Below are 12,968 nucleotides of genomic sequence, written 5' to 3' on the forward strand. Positions count from 1 at the left end.
CTATCATTATGGAGGTTAGTGGGGGGAAAAGAAGCAAAACAAGTAGGTAGGAGCACATGTAAAATGCACAATATTTTAGGTGCTCTACAAGAAAGAGCAGAATATCAGGGAAGGATGGTAGTTAGTAATGGGCTCTATGAAGAGGTGACCTAAAGGCAGAGAAAATCAGCCACTCACAAAGCAGAGAGACATACATTAAAGGCAGAGAAAACAAAGCTCTGAGTTGGGAAAGATGTATTCTGCATTCAATGATAAGTTAAGAAAACTTTAAACAGTGGATTTATGTGATTTGAAATTAGATTTAAAAAGGATCCATGTCGTCGTAGTGAGAAATGGATGTGAGAAGAGCAAAAGGCAGCAAGGAGGTCAGCTAGGAGACCTAGAGTAGTACAGGGCTACTTGTCCTTTAATGAGAGTACTGGTGGGAAGTTGTCATGATTTTCTTTATACATTTTTATCAAACACTAACACCCTTATAAGAAGTTGATATTTAAGAATAATGTCTTTTTCAATATATATGGAAAAAATACATAAGATTTTTAATTACTATCAAGTCTTTCATGCACATTAAATTTTTCAATTTTCAATTTGAAAAAACATTTAAAAATTAAATAGAGAAGCAGTCAGCAGTAATGTAATGGCTATGTGTAGAACCAGATGGAAGATAATCAGGAGGATCATTTCATAAACTACATAAATGTCTAATCAATGTATTGTATACTGGACTAATAAAATAAAAAGCTGAAAAGAACCTCAAAAAATATAAAAGTTATATTGATATCTAAAATATTTTTAAAAACTAATGTGAAAATTAAAAATAACCAAGATATTTTTAAATGCAAGACAATTATATTTCAGATTATTACTGAGCAATTACCTTGGACAAATCTCTAAAGTTACTTGGCAAAGTAAGATCCAATTCTTCTGATTCATAATTAGTGATGACCCAGGGAAATACTGGGTACTGATTTAAGTCATTGTAACTCCGTCCTAGGAGGGAAAAAAATGTCACTCAATCTGGAATAATAGCATGAAATGATAGGCAGATTCAGGAATATAATTTACTAAAAATAACTGACAGTTTTTGAGTACCAGATTATTTCATTTAATCCTTACAATAACCCTATGAAATTAGGATTATATCTATTTAACGGATGAAAAAAATCAAGGCACAAAAGGTTACGTTAACTTGCCTAAAATAATGTTAACTAGTAATGGCCAAACCATATTCAAATTCAGATACTCTAACTCCAAGTTTATGCTCTTAAACACTACATTTGACTAATTTTTATTACTTGAAAGCTTGTACAGAATAAAATATGCTTTATTAAGACTTTGGAAAGCAATTTGCAATTCTCATGCAGCTTTTCAAAACCAGATTCCCCTCTCTGTCATTAATTAAGCAACCAACCAACTAGTCAACCAAGTTTAAGTGACTTAACCCTCGTGGGCATTCATTAGTCAGCCATCTGTAAAATAAGGGAGATGCACTGAATTACTCTAAGATTTCTGTAACAGTTTTCAAATTCTATGATGCTCTGAATACGACGCACGGCGTCATCAGTGCTGCTTTCCCCCACTCCCAAGTGTGGCTGCACGCTTCTACCCTTCTAAGCTAATGGCGGTCGATGACAGTTAGCTGTCAGATGGTTTTAACCTCGTAATGCAGACCCTCATGAATTTTTATATGTAACTGGTTCCAAACTTTGCTCTTTACCTAGTCTCTGTCCACTCCAATTTATCCATTCTGCCTCCGAGTTAATTTTTCACATAGTCCTAATATCATTCATTTGTTCGAAACTTTCAGAATTCTTCCAATAAATTGACTGCTAACTCCACAAACTGACAGAAAATCTCCCACCTTCCACACAACCTTTCTAGTTTTCTTTCTCATTATACGTTTATGAATATATACTTATGTACATATATGCATATATACAGTAGTCTCCCCTTATCCATGGTTTTGCTGTCTACATTTTAGTTACTCTCACTCAACTGCACTCCAAAATATTAAATGGAAAATTATGGAAATAAACAATTCATGTTTTAAACTGCACACCATTCTGAGCAGTATGATGAAATCCCTTACCGTCCTGCTCTGTCCCATCCAGACGTGAATCATCCCTTTATCCAGCGTCTCCATGCTATATATACTCCCCAACCCCAACCATTAGTAACTTAGCAACCATCTCAGTTATCATACAGACTCTTGAGGCACCACAGTGCTTGTATATAAGTACCCTTTAATTTACTTAACAATTCCCCCATACACAGTAGTAGTGTTGCTGACAATTAGGATATGCCAAAGAGAAGCATTTATGTATATGTAAGTATGGGAAAAAACAGTATATATAGGTTCGATACTATACTTCATATTTTCCCCTTTTTGTAAGTTCACTTTGTCTTCAGTTTTACATAAAATGACTTCTAATCTCCCAACTACCTTCTCTGATAAAGTAATATCCATACTTACACAAACATGAAATGTTTCCTGATATTTTCCTTACTCCCATTAACTGGATGAATATATTTTCCTTCTCTCTCTGCCCTTTTAATCCTCATAGTATTTTACACCCTGGCCACCGCCCCACACACTGGAATCTATACCCCTTTGCTTTAGAATCACATAAATGCTCACATTTGTACTTAAAATAACTTGTCTGAGAGTAAGCAACATGCCTCATTCTCTATCTCCTTTGTGCTTCAAATATAAACTCTGTCAGTTTGTTGACCTGGATCTCAAATGTTTCACAATTACGTTCCCTGTTTTCTTCATTTTAATTATCATAAACAAAAAGTAAAGAGAGATTTCTATTTTTTTACTCTTTCAAACTAAACAGTTTCAGTGGGTGATCTTCAGTAATATTATATGATTTCAGAACTTCTACAGAGCCATTTAGTCTTTAGATTTTCATATATTGGTTGTAATATAAATATTCCTTTACTGTCTATGGCCATGCTACCTTGAACAAGCTCAATCCTGTCTGATCTCGGAATCTAAGCAAGGCCAGGCCTGGTTAGTACTTGGATGGGAGACCACCTAGGAAGACCAGGTGCTCTAGGAATATAAAATAAAAAAATACAAAACGAGAAATTGTAAGCTGACAGGGTCCTTGCAATCTGTCAAGTCAACCAAGGGTCGCCTCCCCTAAATAAATAAATAAATAAATAAATAAATAAATAAATAAGTCCCTTTCCTTAATATTTTATAGTTTTTCTTTTTGTTATATTTCATTGTTTTATCATATATTTCTAATTAAGTTATTAACAGACTCACTTTTTACATGGTTATTCATTCCTACTATTCCATATAGTCTATTCTTGCTATATTAAATAGTTATAAATTTTCATTTTATATTTTTGGAAAAGATTGTATATGCTCATTTTTAGTTTCTCTCAAGTAGCCAACTGCCCACATGCAAAGCTGTCAACTCTATTTAGTCAAAATTACTCTTGATTAAGTATTCACGTAGCAATCACAAAAATAAAAATAAGCTATTTGTACCAGCACTCAAAATAATCTAATCATATCTCAAAGTTTATTAGAAATAAGTAGTTTGTTAGAAATAAGATGACGCGTGAGCTCAGATTACCTGCTATCGTGTTGAGAAACATCAAATACTCGAAATTTGAAATCTCTCTATGTTGCCATCGCTGGGTCATGTTAGAAGCTTTAAAAAGCTGACGGGGACTAGCTAATGAGATACGTCTGCAAAAAAAAAGAAATTAATGTAGAATCAATTTAAACTTAAGACTAATTATAATCATAATAACAAATCATGAATATCTGTGCTTAATCAAAATGATATCTGTATATTCTGAAAACTTCTATTCATGTTATACTAATGAATACTAATGATGTTTTGATCTACAATTAATGGTTAAACAAATGATTTTGACTAGCCACAGGTCTATTATACATGTTCTATTCACTAAGGTAAGCTGTCATTACGATGCCATTATAGTAACTAGGTTCCATAAGGTTAATAATAGTATAATTAATAATTCACTACTTTACTGATATAAAAGAAATTACAGTAACTGTATTCACATCTTTATCAATTTTAATAGTCATCACTTAAAAACAGATTTGTCCATTATATATTTAAATACTATGTTTGTATATACTTGTTAACAGGTAAAGAGGACAGTAAACTCTTTAGTTGTCTATTCGGGGGGTAGGTTAAAGGTTAGAGAAACTATCATTTTTTTAATACAGTTTAACAGAAGACCAATTTTTCTGTGTTTTCGTAACACAATGTAAATAACAAAGGATACAAATGACCAGTTGTACGCATTAGTGGAAAACAGGTAATAGCATTAACTATTACATTCAGAGCCTACAGTCTCAGGTAAGTATGCTATCCATTTCTTCCCACCACTAAGAACAAGGTAACCATTTTTTAAAAAGCTTTATTTGCAAAAGTTTAATTCAAATGTCACAAAATCTACCCATTAAGTGTACTAGTCAATGACTTTTTAAATGTCAATTTCTGGAGTTGTGTAATTTCTAAAGAGGTGGGTCTTGATTCCCCTCCCCTGGATCTTGGGCTATATTTAACAATTCACTTGTAACAAATGTAAGTAGCAGAAATGATGGCAGATGACTACCAAGAGTAGGTCATAAAAAGACATTGAGGCTTCTGTCTCATTCTCTATTGGATTACTTGCTCTAGAGAAATTGAGCTCTCACGTTAAGTAGACACTCAAGCAGCCCATGAAGAGGGAGACCTGGTAAGGAACCCAGCACTACTGCATGGGGCATGTGAGCGCTTCACCTTAGAAAGCCCTCCAGCTCAGGATGACTGTTGTTACTACTAACACTCCGACTGTTGTTTGTTCATTCTATTTCAACTGCATTTATTATAAGATATTATCTAAAAAAAACTGAAATAAATACTAATCAAAACAATTCAAATCAATACCAGAGGTTAAAGATAAAAGTGTTCATTAAATATATTAGTTACAAAACCCTTAACATATGGGTTTATATTAATATCAACAAAGAAACTACAACAAATATGACAATAAAGTGTTTAAAAAATGGTAACAATGTTAACCTGATTTTTATACATGTTACTAATAGTACATATGAAAATGTGTATGTGATAAACACTTTTGTAACTCATTTAAATGTAGAGAGCTTATTATTGTAACAATCTTCACTGATATAAAATTTAATGCAATAACATTTACCAGCCTTAAATGTACAGTTTAAGAAGGTTTGAATATATATTTATACAACCAAGGTACACTCCAAAACACCCCCTCAAATCCATTTGCAGCTAATTCCTTTGTCCCAGTTCCTGGCCCCTGGAAACCGATGATCTGCTTTTACTCTACAGTTTTGTTTTCCATAATTTCATATAAATAGAATCACATTCCATAACTATGATGAGTATAGTCCATGGTGTTTCATTCTTTCACTTAGCATAATGCTTTTGAGATGCATCCATGTTATTGCATGTATTGATAGTCAATTCCTTTTATTTCTGAGTATTTCATTGTGTAGATGAGCCACGGAACTGTTGATCCATTCACAATTGATGGACATTAGCAATGTATCCAGTGAGGGGCTATTATGAATAACACTGCAATTACATTTGCTTACAAGTGAATGTGTACATTTTCCTAACTCTTGGTGAACACCTAGGAGTGAAACTGATAGAACATTAAGGCATTTTCAACTTTATAAGAAAACTAGGAAACTATTTTCCATAGTGACTATACTAATTTGCATTCCTACTTAGCATGGTTCTACAGTTGCTGATGCTGTATATCTGCATTAACATTTCACGTTTTTTTTTTATTTTTGAAAATCGAGTTTATTAAACTATAATTTACAATAAGGTCTAATTCATCTTTTTTAGGTGAACAGTGCAATGAGTTTTGCCAAATACAGTTGTCTTAATAACGCAACAATCGAGATATGAAATATTTCCATGACATCAAATACTCCTCATACCGTCCCCTGTAAATAATCTACCCTCCTTACCCCTACCCCTTTGCAACCACTGATGTGATTTCTATACAAATAGTTTTGTTTTTCCCAAAATGTTTTATAAATGGAATCATACAGTATGTAGTCTCCTATATTGGCTTCTTTTATGCAGCATCATACTTTACAGATTAATCCATGTCCTCTCACACATCAGCAGTTCATTCCTTTTATCGCTGAATAATACATTTTATTGTGTGGATGCGCCACCATTGATCCATTCATTGGCTGATGACCAATATTTTTGTGACTATGAATACAGCTGTTATATTTGTGAAAAGGTCATTGTATGAATATATATTTTCATTTTTCTAAAGTAAATGCCTTCGAATGAGACTCGAAGGGGTGTATGGTGAGTGTAGGGTTAACTTTCTGTGAAACTGTAAAATTGTTTCCAAAGAAGCCATACCACTTTACTTTCTCATCAGCAACATGTGAACTTCCAGTTACTCTGCATCCTTATTAGCTCTTGGTATTGTCAATTTTAGAAAGTCACTCTAATAGGTGTGGCATGGGATCACAATGTGGTTTGAACAACTGGCATTTCTCAGATGATGAATGACGTTCGGCATCTTTTCATGTGTCTGAATCTGTTATCTATTCTTTGTTGAAGTATCTGTTCACATATTCTACTAATTTTTTTAACCAGCTTCTCTCATTATTAAATGTAAGAGTTTCTCATATATCTTGGATATAAGTCCTTTATTGTATGTTGTGGGCACCAGGCCTGGCTGGCCCAAGGCCTGGCTGGTCCCAGGTCTGGCTGTGACCCAGGCTCCTGGCTAGGAATAGGACCCTGGATTTAGAATGCTACATTAGTGTAGTCAGGCGCCTGTGCCTGAAATACATGAACATACTTCAGCTTATTGTATCACAACGCGTGGCTGAAGGCCACTACTGTACTCTGCTATGTGAGGAGCCACGCGGTCCCCTGGAGAGTAGAAGTGCACGCAATACTGTGCTCCCCCCTCCAACAGAACTGTGCTTCCCGACACAAGTGCGCGCCCCGCAGCAAAGTTCGTGCCTGCCACTGCATTCTCATGTCTGCCCCTCGTGCATTCTTTCAACTGGGCGTCTCACCACCGAACCTTCCCTTCTCGATCAGCTGGCAAGATGAGCTTACTGCAGACACGTGGCACAGCCGACAGGATCAGCTCACTGCCAACACTGACGTATATGTAAGTTGTGCAAATATTTTAACCTGGTTTGTACCACATCCTTACATTCTCTTAAGAGTGTCTTTCAAAAGCAATTTTGTTTTTTAATTGTGAAGGCCAGTTAATGAATTTTGTTTGAGACTTATCTAAGAAATCTTTGCCTAAATCAAGGTCACAAAAATTTTTTTCCTATATTTTCTTTAGGAAGTTTTACGTTAGCATTTATGATTAGTTTATAGTGTTACCTTTTTTTTTTCTGTTACATTTTGAGCTGTGTATGAGGTAAGAGGTGAGGTTTTTCTGTTTTCTAGTTTGTTTGTTTGTTTGTTTTTGGCATTTGAATATCCAATTGCTGACCACCATCTGTTGAAAACAGTATCTATCCCCATGAATATATCTTGCTATCATAGTTGAAAATCAAATTTACCATTTACGTTTGGGTCTGGATGCTAATATAGTCTATTAATTATAAATCTATTCACACGAATAGCAAACTATACCAGTTGATATAATTTTATATTGTCTTGAAATCAGATAGTAAAAGTCCCCTAAACCTTTCCTCGAGAAAAACCTTATTTTTCTGTTTCAAACTTGTTTTAGCTATTATTAATATCTGTATTTCCACTTAAATTTTAGAATTAGCTTCTCAATTTCTCCAAGAAAGCCTGCTATGATTTTAAATAGGATTGTTTTGAACCTTTAAATGAGTTTTGGAGAAAACTGACATCTTAATCATATTAAGTCTTCTAATTCATGAACATGATATATAACTTTCCATTTTTAGATTTCTTTAATTTCCCTGAACACTGTTTTATAGTTTTCAATGAACAAGTCTAGCAAATATATTTTCAAATTTATCCAAAGATATTTAATTTTTAAATATTTAGATTGTGCATTTAATTTCAATTTTAATTTATTCATTGCAAGTACACCCAAAAAATTTTGTATATTGACTCTGTATACAGTAATATACTTAAATTATTAGTTCCAATACTTTTTTGGGGGGGGGTGCGGGGTAGATTCCCCAGGAATTATCTCATAGAGGCATGTATATCAATAGATAAAAAGAATTTTATTTTTTTCCCTCCCAATTAAGATGGTCAGTATTTGCTTTTCATGGTAATGACTTTATGAGAATTTTGAATTCAGGTAATGCTGGCCTCACAGAATGACTTTGGAAATTATCCTTCTTTTCTATTTTCTGCAAGTGTTTGCCTAGAAATGGTATTATTTCTTCATTAAACATCTGATGAAATTTGCCAATGAAAGGATTTGAACTAGGAATTTTCTGTTATACCTGTAACTACAAATTCAGTTTCCTCTGATATCTATTAAGGTAAATCATTTCTTCATTATTGAGATTTGATAATTTGTGTCTTTCAAGGAATCTATTTTATCTATGTTGTCTGGTTAAGTAGCATAAGTTTGTTCATATTATATTCTTATTTTCCTTCTAATATAGGAAGGATCTGTAGTGATGTCCTCTCTTTTATTCTTGATACTGGCAATTTATATCATCATCTTCTTCTTTATAAATCTTGTATAGATATTTATTAATCTTTAGAAACAACTTTTCATTGCATTGATTTTTCCTTATTGTTTTTACTTTTTCATTGATGTTCTGGCTTTATGCTTATTATTTTCTTTTTTCAGCTTACTTTGGTTTACATTTGTTCCTTTTCTAGTTTCTTGAAACAGAAATTCAGTTGACTCAAAACAATACACTAATAATCATTTACTATGAAACAGGAAGCAGAAGGTCATGCATTTCAAAACAAGAACTGATATTAACACAGATTATTTTTTATATTTTTCTCATCTAAAACAGTACCTGGTTTGAGGCAATCCAAAACATGTTCCAATACCAACACGAGGTAGGTAGTTAACCACTTTCTTCACTGTTGCAGGGTCTGGGAAGTTGAACATTATAGCAACTATGAAAAAGAATTTTTAAAAATTAGAATGCAATATGATTTCCCTTCTGGAAGACTTCTTGGTTTGATAAAACATTTACTCTTAGTTCAGTATTTATTAAATACAATTCAGTATTACTTTTATTATAGAGCATGTCAAGTTTTAGTACTAATATGTCAGAGGTAATATGCATTTCACATACAAACTCCTATACCATAGATATTTCCTTCTCTAATACTGTCAGAATTATAACAACTGTTGTTGTATTAATGGAACAAGAAGCTGAGGTTATCTAGTGACAAGTTGAATTTACAAAATTTTGGCAAGTTAAATATATATTATGAATTTCTACAAAAAAACTTAAAAATTTAAGTTTATAGAGTAAATCTAACAGTGAAAGGACTATAGATACAGCTACTAAATTGTCAGTTATATTTATTTTCAATGATGAACATTTAAAAAAATTCTCATTATAATATTTGTTTATAGTTTATATGTTCGTATAATCCAGAACAATATGTGACCTGAAGAAAAATTTTTCCCTCTATGGTTGACATTCAAATTTAAATGCTTTCTAATTATTTCTATTTTAATAAGTACACATTTTGAGAAAATTAAGAAATGCACACCAATGTATACAAGAATATTCAGCATATACATGTTAATTTATTAAAGCCATTTATAATTTTTTTTCCTTAATATATGAAAATAACAAAGTGACAAAATCATGAGAGATAATTTAGAAAGTAATCTAGTCAGTCGGGAATTTTTAATTATATTAATTTCCATATCAGAACTATGTACAAGCTACAAGGGCTTACCCAGCCTGGAAAAATACTTCTAGCCAAAAAAAAAAAAAATGTTCATTAATTTGGTGTAGCTTTTAAACACTGGAATTACCAACATGTCTCAGGTAAAAAAGTACATGATCATTCACTAAGTACCAACATGCCTTTTAAATAATTCTTATTTATATAACCATTATCACAATGAATACAGGGGGAAAAAAAGAAAAACTATCATAGACTATGGAAGATGACCATGATCATGTGGAAAAGGCAATAAAAAAAAAAAAACACATATAAAAGCAAAGATACATAAAAAATTTCAAAGAAGAAAAATGAATGAGAATGAACAAGCAATAAATATTATAAGCCTGAAACCCCTCTGGGACAACAAGAATGCAGACTGAACTAAAATGTGAAACATTCACTTGATTATTTGCCTGGAAGAATAATGTTTACACTAGTAAAAAGAGGTATGTGTGGGGGAGGAGACCAAATGGGAAAGGGAAAACCATCTTTACCTAAAGAAATCTATATTCCCTAAAGACCTGATTTCATAAAACAAAACAAAAGTGTGCATGGACTACGTGTTATTATATGTAGATTTCTAAAACGAAAATTTATAGATTAAAGAAAGAGAAAATAAACGTCGACCTACTTATATATAAGGAGTATGTACGATACGTCACCCTTGTTTGCCTTTTCCTACAAGTTCACCCTGTCTCTCCTTCTTGTCTTAATAAATTTCACCAAGTTTCATTGTAAACCCACAAATTGAATTTTAGGTCTTTCAAGAATGATGTAATACAAAGTCCTGACAGTTCAGTACCATTTTCTGATAGCCATTTTATAAACGGCAATAGGTTAGACAATAGATTTAATAAATGTATGAATCACTTGATTACCCTTCTCTCTCCAAATGCAGCCACTTTTCAGAAGGAGTCTAAGCATCAGAGCAATATTGAGGACATAAAAATTCCACAACTGATTAAATGGCTAGTTGTTCCCCATATGTATATAGCCTTAAACTAATCTGTGATATGGTCAGAAAAATAAAACTACTACAAATAATTCTAAGAATGACCAAGGTTTAGGGGTAGGGGCAGCCATGAAGATTCATGTGGGTCAAAAAAGAGGTCAGTAGGGCAGAGGGTACACTGCAAAATACTATTTAAATGGAAATAATATGGTATGTTCAAAAATGAAATTTTAAAGAGATGGAGGTTAGCTTTGTAACAGTATAATTCTGCAACACATTACCTCTGTTAGCCATAAAGATCTCCAGGGCTGTATTTTGCAAAAGGTAACGACGAGAAAAGATTGATCGTATCTCTGTGAACAGCCATTTTCCATGAAGCCCTTCTGTATATGCCAGGATCTAGTGAGGAAAAAAAAAATAATGCCAACTAAATAAACAAAAGAATTTTTTGCCCCTCACCAAGTAAAACGAAAAAGATCCTATTAAGAAAAATAATTTTTCAGTATTGAATAAAGTCATTAAAATAACCTGGAAAGAGACTAAAAAAAAGATTGCAACTTATAGAAAGGAAGCTTAAATAAAAAAGCAAAATTATAAAACATCCATATATAAATATATTTGAGGGCTTTTTAAAGCAGTGATGTAATTTATTACTATTTGGGAAACACATATTGCATTATTTAGTGACTGTTTTTTGAGTCATGTTATGTAAAGTTTTAGGTAAAACCTCAAAAGAAGAACACTGAAAAGAATGTTCCACATGCTTATAGGTCACATATACAATTCATTTTCATAGAACATGATTTTAATGCACCCAAAAGTACTTTTTACATACTTTAAAAAATATATGTAAGTCCATAACTTTAGAAAATCACACTTTTAAGGTCGCTGTTAAGGCAATAGTCACTTATTGAGAAAACACAAAGACAGACTGTTTTTTGATACTTAAGAGGTTAAGTATCATTTTGTCAGGCAGGCTAAACACAAACCTGCAAATGAACTCAGCATAATCTCTCTATGGAGTAGGTGGTTGTCAGAGTAACTTGTTACAATTCTTGTCATTCCATGTGACAGACGCAGTAGCTTAGAATGCTTTGCCAACTAAAAGTAATCCTGTCTTTAGTCCTAAGCCACTTTGTCACTTTGTTATTCGAGTTTTGTTTTTTAAAAAGTTCATTTCAAAAGCTTAATTATGAAGGTGTTAAAGGAAAAACAGATGTGGAATTTCTCTACACCAGTAATTCACATAATATTAAGAAAATGAGATGTGTTTGCTATCAAAACCTGATGAAAATCCATAAAAGAAAAATAAATTAAACGTTTAAGGTATATGTCTCAAAAGTAACCACTATAAAAAATACAAATAAAATGACATTTGATTATAATATTGCACTGCATATAATATTACACAATGATAGGATAAGCAAAGAGAGGAAAAGTAATACATAGTAAGAATTTACCCTACAACTTTACTCATTTCCATATTCCAGATCCTAACTGCAAACAAATCTATATTCTTCCATTCAAAATGTAGTTTCCTTGAGGAGAAAAAAAAGAGCAAACCTATTTAATTCACTATGTATTTAGATTTTTCTACAGAAATGGCTCTTTCTGGCACCATAGGATCTAGAAATGAAAGATAGGTAAAATCTAAGCCTCATTATTATGAGGGGAAAAAAAACAATTCAAAGGACCAAAAACCTAATCACGCTTTCAGTTTTAAAACTGGTGATAGAATAAACATGTACCCTTTCGTCACCGTGACCGGCAGGTACAAGCCTCTGGAGCCTGCTGATGCTTGGCCCATCTGCTGTGGACCCTGTAGACCTCTGCTAGCCTTGTCTTTCTCCTTCTAGTCTTACCTCTAGAGTCTACTATGACCAGAGGAGACAAAGGAAAAAAAAATTTAATCAAATCACGCCACTCATATATTTAATACCATCATCCAATGGCTTTGCATTGCATGCACAATAAACTCTGAGACTTCATAATATTTTATAAAAGCCTGACATCAGGGGCTCTCTAACAAACCCAACTCATTCTTCTTCAGGGGGTTTATATTTGTTTTTTCCCCTGGTTGGAAGGTGTGCCTCCCAAAGTTTCACAAGGCTAGCCCATCCTCACATTTAGATTTC

At 32.8% G+C, this 12,968-nt stretch overlaps 1 protein-coding gene and 1 pseudogene across 9 annotated transcripts in view; one reads left to right on the plus strand and one right to left on the minus strand.

Moving 5' to 3' along the window:
• Window positions 1–12,968, minus strand: part of LRBA (LPS responsive beige-like anchor protein) — a 541,206-nt gene that overhangs the window by 157,687 nt on the left and 370,551 nt on the right. For all 9 annotated transcript variants that reach the window (XM_036234292.1, XM_036234286.1, XM_036234291.1 and 6 more), the window contains 4 exons: window positions 11,115–11,232; window positions 8,987–9,089; window positions 3,594–3,709; window positions 878–990 (listed from right to left, as the gene is read on the minus strand). In XM_036234292.1, coding sequence (XP_036090185.1) covers window positions 878–990; window positions 3,594–3,709; window positions 8,987–9,089; window positions 11,115–11,232 — 450 coding nt within the window. The remainder of the gene's footprint in view (window positions 1–877; window positions 991–3,593; window positions 3,710–8,986; window positions 9,090–11,114; window positions 11,233–12,968) is intronic.
• Window positions 2,947–3,065, plus strand: LOC118612592 (annotated as a pseudogene).

The sequence above is a fragment of the Rousettus aegyptiacus genome, unplaced genomic scaffold (genome assembly GCF_014176215.1).
Source record: "Rousettus aegyptiacus isolate mRouAeg1 unplaced genomic scaffold, mRouAeg1.p scaffold_m13_p_16, whole genome shotgun sequence".
NCBI lineage: Eukaryota > Metazoa > Chordata > Mammalia > Chiroptera > Pteropodidae > Rousettus > Rousettus aegyptiacus.